This window comes from Centrocercus urophasianus, unplaced genomic scaffold (assembly GCF_019232065.1).
Source record: "Centrocercus urophasianus isolate 14NV4802_14NV808 unplaced genomic scaffold, USGS_Curo_1.0 seq_11, whole genome shotgun sequence".
Lineage (NCBI taxonomy): Eukaryota > Metazoa > Chordata > Aves > Galliformes > Phasianidae > Centrocercus > Centrocercus urophasianus.
Window position 1 is genome coordinate 84,093,771 of NW_024884253.1, and position 19,571 is coordinate 84,113,341.

The following is a 19,571-nucleotide window of genomic DNA, read 5'->3' on the forward strand; positions in this document are numbered from 1 at the left end:
TTAGTATTAAGTTAGCATGATTTAAACATTTGTTTTTTAATGCACTTAGAAAGGTCCATATTTTAAGCAAAAGGGACAACCAATTGTAATTAAGGTTGTCTGGTATTATGCTTTGAATAAATGCTGGATTTTTTGAGTGAGGATGTTGAGTGTGATAAAGAATGCATGTTCCACATCATCATCTGTCTAACTGGAACATTTTTTTCCTCAGAGTTGTTTCCACATGAATTGTCTGTAGCTTTCTTTCAAATGATCTTCGCTGATCGCATGAATCATTTTTCCTTTTCTGACTGCCATGGGGCATTACCTTACTTTGTTGTAAGCAATAAAAAAAGTCTTTGAAAGTAACTGGAGCTGCACATATGAATATGCATTCTTGTGAATTTGTTTATGGAGTCTTTTAACTCTGCTGTTCTAGGAAGATTGCTGTTATAGCGATCTCTAATTGTCATAGACAAGCAAGTTGAAGTTTTGTATCTTCCAAAATAGGCTCCAAGCAGCACAGTCCAAAGATTATTTGGGGATTTGACAGAAATGTTTTCAGGAGGAGCACAGCCATTTGCCAAAATTAAGATTGCTTTAGTTTTTCTGCTATTTCATTCCATCATCTGCATAGTTCTTTGCATTGACAATCAAGTTTCAGGTTTGTGCATCTAACTCTGAACTGCAAAATTCCATCTTTAGGAAATTCTCTTGTGGCAGGATGTTGGGAAATGGTTTCAAACTAAAAGGGTGGAGATTTAGTTTGAATATTAGGGAACAAACAAACAATAAGGGTAGTGAAGCAGTGGAACAGGTTGCCTCAGAGGAGTGTTGGATGCCCCGTCCCTGGAGACCATCAGTGTCAGGCTGGAGGGGGCTCTGAGCAACCTGATGAGCTGTAGATGTTCATGTAGATGTTCATTGCAAGATGGCCTTTAAAGGGTCCTTCCAGCTCAAAATCAATTGTATGATTCTGTGATCTACTCTTTGCTTGCTAGTTTGTTTATAAACATGTAAATGTAATTTATCCTTTTTCCCTCTGGTATGGGAGAAATCATGGCAGAAGTGTGCATAATAATCTTGCATTCACAGAGCTCCATCCTGGAGTGATTAGTTCATTAAAGTTTTGGAAAATTAGTTTTTCCACTTTGGGATCCCAATGAGGGATGTGGAACTCAGTATTTAGTCAGCCATAAAGGGAGAGATTTTTGATGTAAGTTTCAGGAAAATTCTGTTCAGAGGGTACTTAAGGAGATCTAAACTTCTGCTCAGAACAGGGTGAGCTATGAGATAAGATTTCTCAGGGCTTTTCATAGGCATGATCTCTTTATCCATAATGTCCAGAGTCTAAACTTAAAAAAAATATATAGAAATGTTTTCTAAGCATATGTGGGATAGAGGTTTGCCTATCAATCTATCTTTATTGCTTACTTTTTAGAGCCTGTGGTTTTAGGTTATCACAAGGTCATGTTAGAGTTAAAATTCTCACATTATGTTATACTTGAGTTGAATATTTAAGGTCGGGACTGGTCTTGTTCAGTACATCTTCATTTCTCAGACTGGTATGATAGAGAAAGGGGTAAAGTGACAGTGTGCTTGACTAGCAACATCAAGCTACAGATTCTGGCTGCTTCTTTTCACCAAGTCCAGACCACAGGTCTGTGATGTGCTGGGGCAGATATATCAAGTGATTCAGCATCTTACTGCAAAAAGAACCGCTGCTAGATCTCACTTAAAATGGTGCCATTGTCATCTTTACTACGGGATGTGAGATGTGTTTATCTTTCTGAGCCAGTTATGCATGTGTAATTATTACAGCCTAACCTCTATGAATTCCCATTTGTGCTTGGGCGGGTTGTAACATCTATTGATACAGTTTGGTGCTCATATAAATATTTCATATAGCCCGTCTAGAGGCAAACTTTGAAGAAATGGAGACTCAGCTGTTGTGTCTTGAGGACCTGTGTGAACAGTGTGAATTGGAAAGATACAAATGTGTGCAGACGTTACAGCTGGAAAATTACAAGAAAACAAAAAGGTAAATAAAGCAATTGCTATAAATATAGTGTAACATAAAGTATAACCCTCCTGTGATTTTTTTTTTGTTTTTTTTTCTATTTTCTTTTTGTATATGGTACAATCCCTATTTGTTTCATCTTCTAAAGAAACTATAATCTTTGACAGGAAGTTTCAAGTTTGTAATAAATCCAAGTGTTAGAGCAAAACTCAGTGGTGATGAACTGAGAGTATTTGGAAAACTACTGCTACATTGTTGTTATGATGAAGTTGTGCATATTATCCTCCAAAAACAGTCAGAGTAAGGGATATTGTGAGCTATTATGAGCTCTGATGAATTGTTGATTGTTTTAAATCATTGCCCTGATTTTTATATTTTTTTCTTCATTATAACCTTTGAAGTTTGTGACTTATTTTTCCTCTGGCATCCTTTCAGTTCTATCATATCCTAGAAATATTTTCTACTCCATGCGATAGTTACTACTCATCTGTCATTCCCATTCATAGAGACATGGCATTACTACTGAGAATTCAAGTCCAACTTGAAAAGCATGTGTGAAAAGTCAACCACAGAACCTCTTATGCTTATAGTTCATGTTTCTGTAAGAGATACCATAGCAAGAGATAAATGTTAGCAGCTTAATAAATTTACTTTCTTGGCTTTGTCACTGAAAGTAGCAAAAAGAATCTTATTAAAGAAAATGAAAAGAGAAGTAGTATTAATTTTATGACATAGATGAGGAAATGGGGAGTGAAATTGGAGCCATGTGTCAAAGATTATCTTTGATGGACCTGTGTGGGTAGATGCAGTTGCAGGCTTTGACATAGGAATATCTGGGTTGCTTGATCTGAGCAGCCTGTTCTCCTGTTAGACAGGGGAAGCAATGTGGCAGCCTCCCCAGTTCTTGTTAATGTGGAAGAAAGTTTGACTTGTGTAGTATGGTCAGAACAACTGGTTTGGTTTGTGGTCCTGATTAGAATGTACTCATCAAGGTTAGGGTTCTGTCAGTTGGTCAGTCCTAATAACATTTTCTCCATTGATCTTGATCTTGCTACATCTCTGCTCAGATTTCTGCTGCTACTATCTATGTAGGTTTGTGATGTTAGAGATGTAGAGTTACCTTTTGTATTGCTCACACTGAAGTTCTGTGTCCCAGAAACTCCCCATTGCCTTCAGTTATCTGTGAAGTTTGGCTATTTTTTATACAAGTCCCTTTTAGCTACTTGTGAAATCCAGTCACACCTCATGGTGCTGTCTGTCACATCCAGCAGATTCTCATGCCACAGTCCTTCATCTTTTCACTCCTATTCAGGTAGCTGAACCTCAGAATCTCATCAGTGGTCTTGTGATTTTCCTGCAGCTTGGATTTACTCTTTCTTAAGCCTGGGCAACATTATTTCTGTTCCCTCCAGGAAGCCCTGGTGCTAGTCAGTATGTCTGAACTATAATTTAAATAACTGAATATTTAGTAGTAATATTTTCAAAATTCTAAGTAGGTGCTATTTAATCAACTAACAAGTAAATCTAAGATGTGCATAAAGCAATAGATCTACACTCCCCAAAATACAACAACTTTTCAGAAGTTGTCTTGAGTCTTGTCTTCCCTCTCACCTGAGTCCTTTCCTTCCTGTATCCATTCCCCAATCTCTGCTCCTTTAATCAAAATATAGCCTTAAACTGTTGCCTACAGTGCTTAGCATCTAATCAGTTTTATAAATAGAATGCTAAGCAAGCTACTTAACATAATTGTAAGCTGATTACCTTTGGCCAGATTTAGACAAAACAGGAAAAATGCAGGTAATTTCTGGTTGATCATTACCATAGTATTTGTTTAGGTAAGAAATTAACTGCCAGCTCATTACTAGAAGGACACTTGGCATTGTAGGTACTTGAAGAACGAACAGCCAGTTAACTTAATGTGAGTGTCATTTGTTATCTATGCTTCCAACTCTGATTTTCTGTTCCTCTATATACTGCTTGGGGTTTTTACTGGGGTACCAAATACTGAAAGAATCAAGTGGGGATTCAGGAGCCTATAGTCTCTTTTTAACATAAAGTTATTCTCAGGGAGTGATTAGTTCTGTGTAAAAAGGTGTTTCTTGTATGTTGACCATGTGGGGATGAAAACTGTGAACACAAGCTCTGGAAATTGTGGTTAATTTAAGGATATAACTAGAAGTAATTTTACTGTGAAGTTATTTCAGAGATTAAGCTAGGAGCTCATGTATTTCAAGTCTTTTGAAAAAAATCTTCCTATATGAAAGATTTAGAAGAAAGCGCTTTAGGTCAACATTGAACCTTTGAAATGCAGCTTATGGTAACTATGGGAACTGACTTTCAGAAATAGGTCTCCCTATTAAGTAGAGCACTTTATTTCTGTTCAAACAGATCGATTTTTTTGCTTTAGTCATTGCAACGAGTACTAATTTAAAGGTAGATTCATCAGTCCAAGGTGGTTTCCACAACATGTTTTAAAGAATGCAGCTGGACGGTGGGGGAATTGCTTGTTTTTCTGTGCACTTATCCCTGGATTTTAAGTACTTTTTCGTGTATTCATTAATCAGGGTACCAGTGCTGTAGTATGGAAACCAGGTTCCACCTTTTCTCTAGTTGGAATTGCTGCAGTTGTTTGCATGTATGTTAGCATTGAATCGTGCCATTAGTATCCTGTTCTTTCCTCAAGCATGATCCTATTCCTCCTCCCTTTGCCCTCCTGCTGAGAATGTACCATTTCTGATTCCAGAAAACTTGTGTTGCTCCAGTCTCCTATGGCATTTCTTGCATTCTCAAAACAGTTCACTGCATTATTGAGGAAGCAGTGCTGGAAGCTCACTTTTGCACTAGTTTTTACATGCACCAAAATCCATGCTTGTGGTGTCAGCTAGAATGATCGTCTTGAAGCTCTGAAGCTCTTAATACCAATTGTAGTCATTTCAGAGATCAGTTTTCTCAAAAAATAGCACCTCCTGGTTATTTTATCAGTTAAAAGGAGATGACTAACAGTAACATCTTGTAGGAACACGTTTTAAATAGAAGCTGTCCCTTGGTACTAGAAATAAAGTGAATACATTTCGCTGTGTCATTTGACTTGAAATATAATTGTTAGAATCTTAATTGTTAGCACTTGCTATTCAAGAAACCTTTGTTTTCAGTATTTGATTTGAGAACAGGCATAAAAGGAAAATGATTGAAGAAATCTGAAATCTCGAGTCTCTTCTTGTTTGGATGTATTCAGCAAATGAATATACCAAAAGCTTCAGTAAGACTTTTTTCATTTCTTGTCACATTTGAAGAACTGCTTTACCTGACATGAAAATATGTTCTTGGGTACATTTATAACTGAACTTGCTTTTTTGATTTTAAAGGTTTCTTTGTTACCAAACAATATATAATCCTCTGCTTTGGAAATTAGCAAAGTAGTTGAAGATCTTGATAGACTGAGGTGCTTCCATGCTGATGACATACCGTTTTTATGGTCTTGCAGAGGGTTTGATTCTCATTCAAAAGTGCATGAAATTTATAGCAATGGCATTGTATGGATTAGAGATGACTATGTGATAAAATGTCCTGATCAGTTACTACAGTGAAGTTTATTTTGTCAGTGTAGTCTTTTGTTGTTTTTATCCCTCTTTCTAATTGCTTTGGGAGCATAAGGGGCTGTAAGAATAGTTGCAGTTGATAAAAAAAAAAAACCAAAACCTTATGTTAAGGCTTAATTGACATAAACATCCAAAACATAAATCCATAAACTTCCTTAGACCAATCAGATTAGTCTGCTTTCAGGAAAAGTTCCATCTTAGTTGTTATTTACCCACTAGCATTAAACAAAGAGAGAGAAAAGTAATACAGTAGGTTTTCTTGTGTGCTTCTTTCAAGTATTATTTGTAACTCCTGCAGTATCACTGTAAAGCACTGTGTTTACCTAAGTTATTTTAACAAGGTTGGAAGAGAGATGTCGGAATGGGTAGTACCCTACCATATGAAACTGTGTTGCCTAAAAGAAGACTTCTATGTCTTTGACTTTGTTAGGCCCCATAATGCTTCCCATGTGATAAGCTAAAGCAGTGCATCACCTGGGAGATCAGAGCACTTGGTTTTGGCAGAATGGTATGGTGTCCGCATACCCTGAATTTTAAATTCATAGACTTTATGTATTCTCTGTATCTTTCTGGTTTGTGAAGTTGGAAGCTTTCAGCAAACATTTGTTTATGGCATTTATTTGCCTTCACCCTCTTCTTCCTCCTACCATGCTCCTCATCAGGCATGGTGCGTGGAAGGATTTGTCTTCAAATTTGTCTATGTCCATTATGCTCAGAAGAGGCCAAGAATCTGGCATTAAACTTTACCTGAGTATATAATCTCTCCTCATCTAAGTATTATCTTGAAGTACAAAAACAATCTTGTGCAGCTGAACTTTCTCAAATGACTATTGGACTTCTCTTGCTTCTGTCATTCTCTTGGTCATTTTCAAATGACCTCCACCTATTTATGAAAGCTAGCAAGTAGAAAGGGAGAAATGAAAATTACTGCCCATATGTGGCCAGTTCTTAGTAACTCTAGTGTACACATAGAGCCTAAATAGTTTCTGTCTCTCAGGAAAGAAACTCGACTTTATAAGTTGCTCTGTGAACAGAACATTACTTTTCTAGTGCCTCTGTGTCAGTATACTCTTATTATTTACCTTCATTATACTCTCCTTCAGGGTGTATATCATTTTTCAGTAAAAGAGGAGGTATTTACATTATATTAGAGTCGGTTACTTACAGAAGTTACTTCTTAATGAAAGCTTACCGTTAACTGTAAAAAAGTAAAGAATGACAGAATCACAGAACTGCAGGCTCTAGAAAGGACCTATGGAGACCATCAAGAACAACTCCTTTGCTAAAAGAGGTTCCTTACAGCAGGTCACACAGGAAAGTGTCCTGGTGGGTCTTGAATAACTTCAGAGAAGACTCCTCAACCTCTCTGAGCAGCCTGTTTCAATGCTTTGTCATTCACAGGAAAGAAATCGCTCCTCATGTTTGTATGGAACTCTTTGTGTTCCAGTTTTTGCTATTGCCACTTGTTCAATCACTGCACAGCACTGAAAAGAGCCTGGCCCCATCCACTTGACTCTCACATTTCAGATACTTATAAACAGTTATGAGATCCCCTCTCAACCTTTTCTTCAACAGACTGAAGAGTCGCAGGTGTTCCAGTCTTTTCTTGGTGGGAAGTGCTTCAGGTCCCTGATTAGTCTTGCCACCCCGGCTGGACTCTTTCTAGGAGGTTCCTGTCCTTTTTGAATGAGGGAGCCCAGAACTGGACACAGTACTCCAGATGTTGCCTCCCCAGGGCCGAGTAGAGGAGGAGGATCACCTCTCTCAACCTGATAGCCATGCTCTTTTTAATGCACCCAAGGATACCACTGGCCTTCTTGGCCACCAGGACACATTGCTGGCTCATGACCAACCTATTATCCATTACCTATTATCCTCTACTGATGTACAAGGTTATCCCTCCCCAGGTACAAGTGCCTTTACTTGCGTTTGTTGAAACTCATCAGGTTTCTCTCTTGCCCAACTCTCCGGTCTGTCCACATCTCACTGAATGGCAGCACAGCCTTCTGGTGTTGCTTCTCCTCCCAACTTCTTTTAGTTCTTTGGCAAACTCACCGCGTTTTCATTTGTGTAGCTAGACAGAGTTGATGTCATTAACCCAGTGTTTGATAGCTGAAATAGAAGAAATGTATAGTCAAAATCCAAATATTGGGATTGATTGATTAGTGGTCAGATATAGCCTGGAAGGTTCTTTAATCCTGGATAGATGCTGAATTATCCATCCTGTTTGCCTCTTAAAACTGCACATGTAGGGAGGCTAGGGGTAAAATAGGTTTTCTTCCTAATGATAGTGAAAAAAAGTATCTTAACCATCTCCCGTGTTTTGTTTTCCTGGCCAAAAAGTATATGAAATCCAGCAGTGTTTTTCTTTAGAAAGCTTTACATTGACTAACCAGGCAAATATATTGCAGCTTTATTTCCTATTATAATGTTGTTAGTAAGCTGTCCTTCAAAGACTGAGCTCTGTTGTGTAAACCTAATGTAAAAGATTATCTCAAAAAACAAATGATTTAAAGTAAAATAAAAACAAGTATAAAAAGCTAATATGTGGTATCATGACTGGTAGTTTAATATGGTAAGACCTGAAAAAAAGAGGTAACAATCCTAGCTACTCATCCAGGTCTGCAGTGGTTTTTTGTTTTGTTTTGTGTTTTTTTTTTCCTACAGATTAATCTTTTTAGTATTAATTGCCCAAATTAGCTAATTTTTTATTAGAGTGTCTATGTGTTCCAAATACATAGTTTCCTTCTTAATGCAGCTTCAATGTATTTATTTCTGTGGATTATTTTTGTCTGCATTCTTAAAGATGCACCTTTTTACTTTTATTTTTTTTTTAGTTTCTGACAATTTATGAATAAAAAATAAATTATTTATTTGCAAAGGAGAAAAGGAGCTCTTTGCAATACATACTTTCTGTAATTATGTTTAGAACTCCATAAAAAAATCATCAGTCTGGATCTGACTTGCTACAAAGATACTAGGAAATACTGGTCCTTAAATTCATAATCTTTACTCTTACTGCATACTAACAGTAATTAATTTCAAGTTCATTTCTAGCTTTCTTAATTAGTGTAAATTATATAGATGGATGTAACATGACTGTCTTAATGGATCAACCCTAAAACATTTTGATGGCTTTCTAGAGGGAAGATTCTGGGTTCTGAGATAAAAGCCCTGAATATCACAGTCAGTTGGTTGCACCTTTGCTATCCTGTTTGGTACTATATTTGCACATAATGACAGTCATTATGCCGTGTTCCCTTTTGGAGATAAGTGGTATGAGACCTCTTGGTTTCAGGACCAACTGATGTAGGTCTTTTCCTCTTACATTCACAAGATGTTTCCTCAGTATGGTTTTGTTTCTGACTGTGGAAAATGTGCATTTCCTGCAATTGATATTTTTATGCAATTATTTAAACATAAGGAGTATAGCTTGAGAGAATGCTTGAGAGTTTTTTTAATTATGCTTAGAGCACGTAGGATGGGAAAAAATAACTGGAATTTGAATCCACAAATCATGTGTGTTGTAAGCTAGTTTTTTTCTCTGTTAAAAAAGTGAATATCTGAATTGAGAAGAGGATGGAGACAGGAAGGGAAATAAATATCACAGGAAGTCAGAATTAATAGGCTTCAGTACTGTAACTCATGCAGTAGCTTTTTCTCCTGCCAAAGCACAAAGAAACTGATGTTTGGTTCTTAGTGACAAAATTGGCACATTCACTGGAAATGTGGAGGTAAATGCATTCTCTGGCTGCTTTTGGACTGCTTTGTGCTGCTTAGAAAATAGCTTAGGTTTTAAAGGTTTTGTCTGTTTTCTCAGCAGGAATAAATACTCAAGAACTTCATCTGTTAGGGAGGAGAAGGAATTATTATAGTACAGCATATGTATTATGAAAGAGTCTGCATCGTATGTGACTCTGTAACGACTAAAGCATATGTTTTCATCTATGAATAGTGAGAAGTGTTTATCTGGAGAGCTGTTAGTTCAGTCTTTTTTGAACTTTTACTTAAAATCACTTTTGCATTCCAAATCTGGAATTTAGCTGCTTATTACATGCATGAGACTTAAGACTTGAAGGCACAGGCTGAAAAGATGTTCATTATTGAGTGAACATTTCATAAGGAAAAGGCCAGCGCTCTGCCTTAAGCTATTAGTTTTTTCTTTAGTTTCTCAGTTCTTAATAAATCACTGCTTTGTAGCACTGGCAGATAGATCATTATGCTATTTCCTGAAAACAGGAAAAATATTTCACTTATCTGCTTTGCATTCAGGATTGCCTCATTACTGAAAGCGGAACGTGGCCTGGTGTGAAGGAAAAAAGATGCATCTGCTTTTGACTTGATTTCTTAGTTGTCTGGTACTGGAGTATTGTCTGTTTTCTGTCGCTCTGTGTATTTAAAATTCTGTCCTCTGAGGGGAATATTTCTGTTGCCTTCAGAGTGTGTTGCAGCTGAGTGAGTGAAATTGTAAATTCTTTGCCATTGTCAAGAGGATTTTTCAATAGCATTGATGAAAATGAAGCACTTACTGTTATTCACTAGTCAATAGATGCTTTAGTATCCGAAACCTTAAGAAGTCTTGATTATTTTTGTAATAACGTAACTTGAAATTATGTGGATAGAAGTAAATATGCAACATCTGTGTAATTGTGCTTATTAATGAATAGATGGTAGCCTAACTTAGAAACAGTTTGATTTAGATAAGCACACTTAGTAGTATTTATTACCCTTACAGATGGTAAAAATAAAATTCTTTGCTTTTAGTCTTTTAATGAGTCTTAACATTTCTAATTTACTGATTTGCTTATTTATTTGTATTCTGGTTTTCCCCTACAGGAAGGAACTTGAGGCCTTCAAAGGTAAATTCTGTTCATTTTCTTTCATGTTTTACTTGAATATTTACAAGAATTACTGTAATTTTTATATCAAATGAGACCAGCACAGAACTGTTCCACTTCTGCATTTGATAATCTGAATTTTATGTCAGACTATTCAGTTTACCTTTCTTGCTCCTGGTTGCACTGCGGGAAATCATAATTGTAGGAAGAGCACAGAGGGTACTGTTGTTTTAGGTAGATTTCAGAGATTTTGTATCTGATTCAGATCTCTCTCTTGGTGTTAAGTTTCGAATGTTAAGTGCTTTGTCTTCTGCTAGTTAATGTCTTTTCCAGAGTAATACATTTTTGATGTGTTGTTGGCTATTAATTGCTGGGCTTCTGTCTAGCTATGTCTAGGAAATTTTCACAGTATTATTGCATCAGATGGATGCAATTCCTGTAGCTCAACTGTTTGGATATAAATTAGTTTACGTACATGTATCCATCCCAAACAATATGCTGTGGCTAGGAACTCTGTGGCTCTTTGCTTTGAATAAGGTATGACTGTGGCTTTGTGATTAGCCCTTATTTATGAATACCAAGTCAAGTACTTTGACTTATACCAACTAACTGTCTCTTCAAATTGAAGGTAGGGCTGGGAATTTCAGTCAACTGCATTCCCCTTTGACTTTTCAATTCATTACTATCTCATCCTTACATAAGGCTGAAAAAGGAAAATAATAAAGCTAACATTAGTGGACAAGCTACACAGATTATGTAAAATGTCACTTTATCTGTAGCTTACCATAACAGTTCCTTTTTTCATTGATGTGACAGCTTTCAACACAGACTAGCTCAATATAAAACCAAAGATAAAGCAAAGCTTATTCTATCCCATGGCAGTGCAGCTACTTTGTATTACCTGATACTCATGAGAGCAGTGAATCTTACTTTTGCTTGTTTTAATTAGGGGAGTTAAATGAATCAGGAGGCTTCCAAAATTAGTTCTCTCTTGGATTCTCTTTTTTTCCCCCCCCCCAACAAAGGTGGCAACTTTTTGGAAAAGTAGATGTTGATGTACTTCAGAAGCACAAGTATTTTCATGCAAGGGAAAGGTGCTGGCTATATGCTTACCTCAAAATTTATGTCAACCTAAGTAACTGGTTTTGTAATGGATATAGATGCGTACAATTTTCCAGTAGTAGTCATGAAGGCTTATAGTATGCAAGAGAAGGTTTTTACTTTACAGAATTGTAAACAGATGCCAAAAAAGAATCCAAAGGATTTTTTTTTGCTTTTTCACTGAGAAGTTCAACTGTAGTCAGTGGTTGTTACAATCCATATCAATGACTAAGGAGTAGGATCTCATACTATACCCAGGAAAGACCAAGTTAGAGTTTTCTCTATGCCCATGGGGTGTTTCCAAACCAACTGATCAAGTTTATTATCAACTGTCAGAAGCTATGGAAGGCTGAAAGAGCATAAACACAGTGTCAGATCTTTAAAAATAGAAATTAGTCATTGGCCTAAATGTTACTTATTTCTTTTCAAATTGAACCAGTGGATAAGGTTGTAGTCAGTAGAAAAAGAGGGAAGTAGTAAGAAAATTTGACATGACAAAATGGTCATGTGAAGCAAGTTTAAGTTCTTTTTATAAGATGACAGCAGTATAATTGAAAATGAACAATATGTACCTTATTTTAGCTCTGGGAACAGCTTGTACTGTCTTGCCTGATGTTATCCCAGGAAATAGAGATTAAACCTACTGGAGAATGCATACATGTCATTTCATCAATGCATCATACATGCATTTCATCAGCTGATAAGGAACAGAGTGAATTTCCTCACTCCTCACAGAGTGACAAACGTTTCAGTTCTACAACAGCTTTCTACAGTCCTAACTAGTGGTTCCTTCGTACATATTCCTGTTTTAAGCTGCTTCCAGAGCTTATGCAGAACATGATCTGCTGTTTGGTTTAGCTTTGGTTGATGCAGCGAGCTGAAATAGCTCAGTAGATAGCCAGAGGAAAGGAAAGTTGACACAGGATGAGGAAAGGCCAGGGAGTGTGTCAAAGTTACCAGTGTGATGCAGTCACCTGGAAAGCAAATACTTCTGATGGTACTGTACCTAACAGATTTTAAGGCTGAGATGAGAAAGTGTTGGTACCATTGTGTGAAGGCTGATAAGACTGAAATACTGCATATAGCTTTTGCATGCTGTACACAAGATAGGTTAACCTGAAGTAGTTGGGTAGATTATTCTTTAGGTTTTCAGTTCCAAGTATACACTATGGCTTCAACTGATTTATCCTTGTGGACCTACCTGGACTGAAATGTGTTCATAAAAATGACCAGCACTGGGTAGGCAGAAAAGAAGAACTGCCTAAAGTAACAGCACTACTGTTTGGAGACTGAGGAGAAGGCAGTACTTTCTGTATACAAACTGTATAAAAAGACATTTGAGTATTAGAAGACTTTCTAATTATTAGAGCCCAGGGCTTCTAGAGTTGATACCCATTATGTGCCATGGTTTTGCCTTCTGATTTTAACCTGGAGCTTAAGAGGTTTATGAGGAAGATAATTGTATGATCAATGAATATTAAGATGCTATAATTACAAAATAAACAAGAGAGTTTGGCAAAGCAGACTATGATAACAACAGAGAATAAATAGAAAAATTACCTGTATCCTGGGCTCACTCACAAAACTCCAGCAAAGCAGATCTCCAGCAGAGATCCTTCCCCACTGGCAGCCAGCTCCTAAATAGGTCTAGGAGAGGTGCAGCCAGGCTCCCCCCCTTCCGGCACACAGCTGAATTGCCTTCACCTGTGCTCCTGTGGCTGACTCAGTGCTCGCCTCAGGTGATCAATCAGAGGTTCAGGCTGTGACTCAGCAGTTCCCATAGAATAATTTGAAGTGCTTTCATTATGGAGGGAGTGGACTTTGGATTTCTTCCAGGCCAGTGCTGAAAAGATGTCCAGTTGGGAGTTGATGTTGTTAAGTAGTGTGAAACAAGCATATAATAATATGTTAAGAAATTAGGAATGATCTTACAGAATCACAGAATGGCCTGGGTTGCAAAGGACCACAATGCTCATCCAGTTCCAACCCCCTGCCATGTGCAGGGTCACCAACCAGCAGACCAGGCTGCCCAGAGCCACATCCAGCCTGGCCTTGAATGCCTGCAGGTGTGGGGCATCCACAGCCTCCTTGGGCAACCTGTTCCAATATGGCATCACCCTTCGTGTGAAAAACTCCCTCATGATATCCAACCTAAACCTCCCTGTCTCAGTTTAAAACCATTCTCCCTTTTCCTATCACTATCCACCCTTGTAAACAGCCATTCCCCCTCCTGTTTATACGCTCCCTTCAAGATCTAAAAGGCCACAACGAGGTCTCCCCTGAGCCTTCTCCAAGCTAAACAAGCCCAGTTCCCTAAACCTTTCTTCATAGGAGAGGTACTCCAGCCCTCTGATCATGATTTTTATATTTAGCAACAAATATACTATTTTAGAATCTGTTTCTATATTTGTTTGCATTTGTGTAACAGACTGTACTCTTAAACATCCTGAGAAGTGGATTTTATTATGCTTTTCTTCCTTTCGCTTTAAGGCTATTTACAGGGTCAGACATTCTCCTTTGCTGTTGGCTGTACCTGTGGAGTTGAGTATCAGGGCAAAACCCTCCAGTCTCTTTTATTTCAGCCTCAGGGGTTTCTATTAAAATGTAAGCATAATACATTATTTATTACCTATGACACTGAGAAAGTGAAGGTTAGAGGCTTCCCTGCTTCTTGTATGAAGCATCTTTGAAAAAGGCAGGGAGTGGCTGGTGTCTCCATTGTTACTGCTGCAGCACTGACTTATCCAAAGTGTGGATATGCACTGTAACAAAATATCTCAAAGCCTATACTGTTTCTTTTTGTAATAAGTTATCTTACATAAGAGCTTTCCTGTCAGAGATGATGGATTTATGGGTGAAAACATTGGGTATGACATTTGAAGTAGCTTTCAAGTTTCTTCCTAGCTCTCATCCATTTCAGTGTACACAGAACCATTTTCAGGAGCTGGATTATGCCCTGTGCTGCCCTGTTCTGGATGCTTAAAAAAGTGTTCTGCTGTGGATCTTGGCAATTTCCTGCAAGATCAGACCTTGTTGTAGACAGTATTTGTGTGTGCAATTGTTTTTAGTATTTGATGCCTTTTACTTTTTGATTTCAGAAAGGAGTGTATAATTTTCAATTTTACAGTTGAGAAATTAGAAGTTAAATAGCAAATGCATTGTTATTTTTCTTTATTCTTGGAATTGACTGCGGTCATATAACTGCACTGAGATTTGAAATCTTTGGGCTGTCCTTTCAGAGACATGATACGATTTATGTTTTGGCGTTTTTTCTTTTCTAAAGTGGACGTTGTTTCTGTCCCAGTGCATCCAGGACCAGTAGATGTTCAGTGAATACTGTAAACCTCTTTTAGTGAAGCAGAGCAATGAAGTAGATAATGGGAGGTGAGGGGAGGGAAGGAGAAGATTAAAACAGTAAAAGCAGTACATTGCACAGTGGTAATAATTTACGTTGCTGAGTTTAATTCAGGCTTCATCCACGTGGGAACTCTACACATGACAGGTTTTAGAATAACTTGCAAAAGTCCCGTTTATTAAATAAAAATAAGCAAGGGGCTTAGGGTGAAATGTTTTGAGTTATGTTTCTGGAAAGAAAAGTAAGCAATTTAGGCTATTTAAAATCAGCAACTCATCACTTTTTGACAATGAAAGGTGTCAGAAACTTTGTAAGGGCAGATATGCATGTGGCTTTAGCTACTGAGTCATGTGTATTTATAAGCTTTAACAGGATTAGTTTCATTCAAGCTCATGGAAGCTGGTCATACAATCGTTTCCAGCACTTCTGTTTACAGTACAACAGAATATATTTCCAGCTCTTTGCATCAGAGATCCCTCTCAAACGAGTCCTGATAATTTTAAAAGCTTTGTCAAAATACTCTTTCTGAAAAAGAGAATGGTAAAGAGACAAGCTGTGTTTTTCTTGTTTGTTTTCCTCTTCTATTAGTTTAAAGTATTGGGTCACAACGGAGATGCAAATCTTATGTCATTGCTCTTTATTATCTAAGATGCTTCTGTTGAACTTGCAGTTTTCTCTGCCCTTTTTATTTAATAGACTCTCCTCTACAGTGTTTCAAATAAAAAAAAATAATTTTTTTATTTTTTCTTCTAGCCCAGGGATCATTTTTTGTACACTGTATTTTGATAGCTGTCCAAAACCAACTTCTCGCTAGTGCTCATGTACTCTTGCAGATGCATGAGTAATGTGCAGTGGAGTTCTTTACAGCCTGTGGTTGACACAGTTCATTCTTTCAAGGAGGAAGTAGTGCCGTAATCATCAGCACACCATCCCCCACACTTCTGAGCAAGAGCAGGTGATACCATGGTAGAAAATTATACCGACTGCATAGAGTCCATTCCCTTCAATGTTTCCAATTATATTGCCTTCAAACCTTTCACACTCGTCATATTTTTTTACTATGAAGAACTTCTTATTGACAAATTATGCCCATAACCAACTTAGATAATAATGATGTGCTGTTGTATTGTGGAATTTTATATTTCAATCACCCTCCCTCCCTGTTCAAGTAAGTATATGTCTTATATGTTTGGGTCCAGCTTCCAAAGCATGCTATGGGAGACGGGCAGTGCTTCTGCTATTGGTGCTTCTTGAGTGTTTTTTGATTATTTTAGAATTTATTTAACTGATTATGATTAAAAAAAAAAAAAAAAAGTAGCACAGATGTAAAGGAGGACCAATTTTATTCTGTCATACCAGAAGACACAGAATCACAGAATGGTTTGGGTTGGAATGGACCTCAAAGATCATTTAGTTCCAACCCCTCTGCTGTGGGCATGATTAGCACCTATTAGATGAGACTGCCCAGGACCCCATCCAACCCTGCCTTGGACACCTCCAGGGATGGGGCATCCGCAACTTCTCTGGGCAGCCTGTTCTAGCACCTCATTACTCTCTGAGTGAAGAATTTCCTCCTGATACCTCATCTAAATCTCTCCTCTTTTAGTTTAAAACTCTTCCCCCTTGTCCTGTCACTATCTACCCTATAAAAAGTTGATTTCCCTCCTGTTTATGAGCTTCCTTCAAGTACTGGAGAACCACAGTGAGGTCTCCTTGGGCCCTTCCTTTGTCCACGCTGAACAAGCCCAGCTCCTTTATTCTGTCTTTGTAGAAGAAGTGCTCCAGCTCTCTGGTCATTTTTGTGACCCTCCTCTGGACCTTCTCCAAAAACTCCACATGTTGGCATTGTCAGCAAACTTGCTAAGGGTACACAGACAGTGGGATCCAAGATGGATCCCTGGGGGACACCACTTGTTACTGACCTCCAATAGAACATGCAGCCATTTACCACAACCCTATGGCTGCAACTTTCCAAGCAATTTCCTCTCCACCAAATATTCCACTCTTTGAACCCATGTCTCTCCAATTAAGAAATAACAGTATGGTGCAAGGCCTTTGACACGGTCCCACACAAGTCCAAGTAGATGACATCAGTTGCCCTCCCTTTGTCCAGTGATGCTGTCACTCCATCATGGAAGGCCACCAGATTGATCAGGCACAATCTGCTTTTGGTGAGGCCATGCTGACTGTCTCAGATCTTTAGAACAATTGCTTCATTCTATTGTCATAAAGCTAAGATGGAGTTAAATTTTTTTTCAAAATATTCAGGCTTTGGATTTTTTTTCCATTATTTTGTGTTATTTTGCTGAAAATATTTTGGGAATTTAATGTATGTTACCAACTTCTTTCCTATTCCATCAAGCCTTGAAACTTTAGATATTTTGTATTGTTTGTTACAAAAATTGACCAAGACTCCCACATATAACAAATATTCTCTGGAGAATTGAACAACTTGAGACTTGGTCTCCTCTAGACAATTCTTGAGTGAAAGGCAAATGAGTTTAACTACTTAAGTCTTCCATCATGCTGTAATAGGATAAGACAGATGGAAAAGGAAAATGATCAAGTGTCCTTATAGGTACATTGCATTTGATTTGCCCGTTGTGTTTTCTCATCTGCAAACTCTCATATCTGTTTAATTCTCGGGACACTTTAAAACTGTGTAGATCAGAGATGTATCTACTTGTAAGCTCTGTGCACTGTAGGAAAAACATTCTCTACATTTTTAGCTGGAATCACTATAAAAACATTATTTCCCTTTATGTCTTAGTGAGAAAGGGGCTACGCAGTAAACTGGATGTCAGACTGAAAATTATTTTCCCCTATCATTTTAACATTTTCAGTTAATGAGGGAAAAACAGGGCTTCCTTTGCCATGGCAATATAAGCTTTGGCGGGCCTTAGTTGCTCATGAAATGGCACCCAATTTTAAGCTTGTAATATATGACATTGGAAATGGATATGGAAGTTTAAAGCTGTAAATAGAGAGAAGGATTTCTGAAGGAAATCTAATACTTAGAGAAGGACGCCAGGCAGATATCAGATTATTTATGGACAAACCAGTTCATCATCCATCCTTGGAGCAAATATTGTGTGTTCTTGCAACTCCGCTTATTAAAGATTGCTTTTGCTCTGGTCACTCATTCCGCCTCAAGCTACCTTTGTTTTACTGCTTTAAATGCTTTTTTTCTTTTTGCTTATTGTGAATTTTGCTTATAATGAGATTTTGTGTGCTGCAAATTTGATAGTGCTGTTTGTTTTCGATGTATTTACTTGACTAGATTTCAGGCTTCTATATAATGGCTGTCACCTGAAAGTAGCATTCAGACAATGAAGTAATATCCATACAATAGTAGTGTTCCAGATACTTCAGAAACCTTGTCTTTGTCAGCTTTTTTATCCTAATTATGACTGGGGGAGAAAGGAGGGATACTTCTGTTCTTTATAATTCTCTTTCATTTCCATGTATTTTTAGAGACTCTTGTGGCTTTTATTGTTTGTTTTGGGTGGGTTTTTTATGTAGCACTTAAGCTCTTCCATCCTATGTTACTTTATGTTGCTAGCTTATTCACCCAACAAATTTCAATATTGATGTATTTATGTAGCTTCCATTTTTGTCCTCAAATTTTACTTTGGTATTCTAGTCTTAAACTAAGTGCAAAGCCCTTTCAGGGATCAGATACTCCACAACAGTTTTGACATCATTGCAGCTAGAAATAAGACAGCTCCTGGATGTATACGTACAACTCCTGCTTCAGCAGAATTTGGCTCTGGATTGGAGTCAGCCTTGCCGAATCCCATTTCTGTAAGGAGTAGAGGGGCCAATGTTTTAATAAAGCAAGAGAGATTGAGTGAACAATAGAGAATAAGATGAATGGTGAGCCATTTAGGTAATGGGAAAAAATTTCATGGGAACAAAAGCCCTGTCATACCCAGTTTCTGTAGAAAATAAAACATTTAAAGGTGTACTACTTTGGTTGTCTATAATGCTTAAAAGACTGATGTGGAGGGGGAAAAAAAAAAGCCTGTTGTGTTTGCAGTGCTAAGTGGAATTCAGTCTTTAATTACTGAAGTCCAGACTGCTGGCAGGATTTTCTTGTGATTATGTTTTTCTTTTAATCTTCCTCATAAATATATTTGGTGTTATTTTCACCAGCGAAATAAACTAATTTCATAGGCCCATGTACTCCTGGGATTTCTTCCCTCTAATCAGGAAGATTTGAGAAGTAGTGTTTCGTAACTTCTTTTGGTCTGCACTCTGTTTTGAACATTGTAATCAGAAGCTTTTTGAAATGTGTTATTTTTAAGTAAGAGAGAAAGCAATCACATTGTCTGTTGTGGTTTCCAGCAGCGCTGGGAGCGCTCCTAACCGGAAGGAGTAGCGCGTGCCAAATTCGGAGCGACGTCTCACAGTTTCTGAAACACAGAAACGGTGTTGTGTAACTGTAGCATCACCACGACCAAAGGTTCTTGGTGATGTGCTGCTTTCATAATTTTGTAACTGCATACACATCTGCATTTTTGATGACAGTTCTGATGTGTGATGCAGAAAATTCAGTTTTCAGAAGAGAAGACTGCTAACGTGTTAAAAAATTGCCTTCAAGTTTTTCAGTATTTTATATGTGAAGTGAGAATAGTATGTAATCTGGTTTGTGGGGTATCTGAGCTGAGCCATGTTAA

The 19,571-nt window shown here is 37.6% G+C and overlaps 1 protein-coding gene across 1 annotated transcript in view; it reads left to right on the forward strand.

Moving 5' to 3' along the window:
• Nucleotides 1-19,571, forward strand: part of DTNBP1 (dystrobrevin binding protein 1) — a 60,373-nt gene that overhangs the window by 11,702 nt on the left and 29,100 nt on the right. The window contains exons 6-7 of the mRNA XM_042836107.1: nucleotides 1,888-2,020; nucleotides 10,435-10,457. Coding sequence (XP_042692041.1) covers nucleotides 1,888-2,020; nucleotides 10,435-10,457 — 156 coding nt within the window. The remainder of the gene's footprint in view (nucleotides 1-1,887; nucleotides 2,021-10,434; nucleotides 10,458-19,571) is intronic.